This window comes from Penaeus monodon, chromosome 15 (assembly GCF_015228065.2).
Source record: "Penaeus monodon isolate SGIC_2016 chromosome 15, NSTDA_Pmon_1, whole genome shotgun sequence".
NCBI classification, from domain to species: Eukaryota; Metazoa; Arthropoda; class Malacostraca; order Decapoda; family Penaeidae; genus Penaeus; species Penaeus monodon.
Window position 1 is genome coordinate 39,100,505 of NC_051400.1, and position 2,347 is coordinate 39,102,851.

At 39.2% G+C, this 2,347-nt stretch overlaps 1 protein-coding gene across 1 annotated transcript in view; it reads right to left on the reverse strand.

Annotated features, from left to right (window-relative positions):
* LOC119582031 (spectrin beta chain, non-erythrocytic 2-like) overlaps window positions 1-2,347 on the reverse strand; it is a gene marked incomplete at its 5' end in the record, with an annotated part of 75,134 nt that overhangs the window by 21,615 nt on the left and 51,172 nt on the right. The window contains 6 exon segments of the mRNA XM_037930241.1: window positions 31-345; window positions 564-794; window positions 939-1,139; window positions 1,364-1,550; window positions 1,712-1,968; window positions 2,126-2,259. Coding sequence (XP_037786169.1) covers window positions 31-345; window positions 564-794; window positions 939-1,139; window positions 1,364-1,550; window positions 1,712-1,968; window positions 2,126-2,259 — 1,325 coding nt within the window.

Consider the following 2,347-nt stretch of genomic DNA (forward strand, 5'->3'; position numbering starts at 1 on the left):
AATAAGTCTTTCTCTCTAGTGCATCTCTACCTTTTCCTGGATCTTTGTTGGCTCTGGATGTCCTTCATCGATAAGCACTTTCGCTTTTTCTTTGACTGTCCCCAGTTTCTCCTCATTGACATTCAATGCTGTGAGGAATGACTCAAACTTCTGGATCAGGATCTCAACATGCTCTACATCTCTGCCATAGTCCTCGCTTGCTGCTACTGCCATCTGGTCATTGAGCCACTCGCCCACTTCATCACTTTCACGCAGGAAACGGAACAGCTTCCCACTATCCTCCAGTCGCTTGGCTCTCTTCTCTCGTAGCATTTTCATTTCTGCATATTGCTCATTCACCAGGGTCTAGAAAAGGAAGAAAATGTATATGAATTCTGTTTCCAGCATTAAGATTCTTGCAAAGAATGTCTGAACATACAAAATATTCATCACAGAGAAGGCTTAAAAATATATCTACATTAGCCTAATCTCTTTCCTTATTCTTCTTCTATCTTCACTACAAATGAGAAATTACAAAATCTTTCATATACAGACAGGTATTGAAAATTACTTGTTACACTTACCATTTTCTTGGTAATGTTTTCACTATCAAAGTGTCTTCTCTCAGTAAGTTTTACACACAAGACAGATAGTTTTTCCACAGTTGTCTTGAAACTATCAAGATCTCTTGCAACATTGTCTAGTTTCTTGATCAGAGCTCCAACAGAGGTCTCATCCTTCCCGTAATCTTGTGAAACGACAAGTGGTCTCTTTTCTCGCATCCAGGCCTCAGCTTCATTGACCTCAGAATAGAACTGCAGGGAAAAGATGTGATAAGAAATTCTTATGCATGTATACAGATCACTGTCAAATTTTCACAACAAATGAAGGAATCCCCCCATCTCCTCTAAAAAGGGAGAAATATAGGGAAATGTCCTTTAAGGAATTTTTTCCCTCACCATCTGAGATTCAACTGCATCCAACAGCCGGAGTCTTCTGACACTTGCTGTGTCTTTTAGCTGTGAGAGCTGTGTCTGCAACTGTTTCATCTTCTCCTCAATATCTGATGACGCAAAGTGTCCAGAACGGATCATCTGCTGTGATCGACTATTTACACTGTTGATGACTGGTTCATGAGACTGGATCTCTGCTTCCAAGGCCTAAAACAAGATAAAAAGGATGTCTTCATATAATTTCTTATTTGATTGTATCTTTACTAGGATCTTCATTGCTTTTCATTTAGGCATGGTAGATAATGCTTTTCATTTACTCTACCAAATTCTACAAAGGCAAAACAATATCAAACTATATTTTCAGGGTTTTTTTTGGGGGGGAAAAGAAAAAAACTACAAAAACCAAAATGTCTACAAGGCACACTCTTTACCTGGTGCTTCTTCTGGAGGTTCTGCACAGCTGTCAAGGAAGAGCCAAGGTCTTGGCTTGAAGCAAGGGGCTCCTTCTCTGCCACCCACAAGAGCTCATCCTCTATATCTCGCAGGAGTTGCTGAAGTAGGAGTGCATCCTCAAGGTTCTCGTGGCGAATATGTACTGGCTCATGTAAGGAGTTGTACCTGGATGGAAAATGATGAAATGCAAGTTATAAATGGAAAATAATCAATACTGTTTCATAAACAGCCTTTACATTTTGATTACAATTAGGAAAGAACAAAGCTACTTTCTGGTGACCTTTTACCTTTACACATTAATAATAAAGTGAGAATGACAAACATACCTCTTTGTGACTGCTTCAACTCTTTCAGTGATCTCTTCGCTCATGAAATGTTTGGCAACAGCAAATGACTGAGCCACTTCCTTTGCCTGATCCACTTCACTCTGGTGGGAAGCAATGTCGTTCTCCAGCTGCTGATGCTTCTTCAGTAGACTCTGGACTGAGGTCAAGTCTCGGCCATGGTCTTCTGACTGCAACTGCGTCTCCACATCATCCATCCAGGACTCAAGGTCATCCAAGGTGCGATTGAAGAGGAGAGCCTAGAAGAAAAACAACCAAGAAATATTAAGTAAAATAATACAAAGTATATAAAAATACTTATTATATAAACAAAGGTATTAACTATACAATTTTTAAAAGAGATTCAGCTTAATATTATGGATTTTAAATTACATGCCCATATGTCACTCTATTTACCTGGTAGGCCTCATTCAGTCTATCCTTCTTAAGCTGTGAGGAATCCTGGAGTTGTTTCCACAGCGAATCCAATCCGTCCAGTCGTGCTTGAATTTCTTGTTCGGCATAGTGACCATTGGAAATTAGGTTCTCACCTGTTGAGAAAAAAAAGTAGACATAAATAGATATACATTTTCTTTTTATTTACCTTCAACTGAGCAAGGAGATACACTACTTGATCTT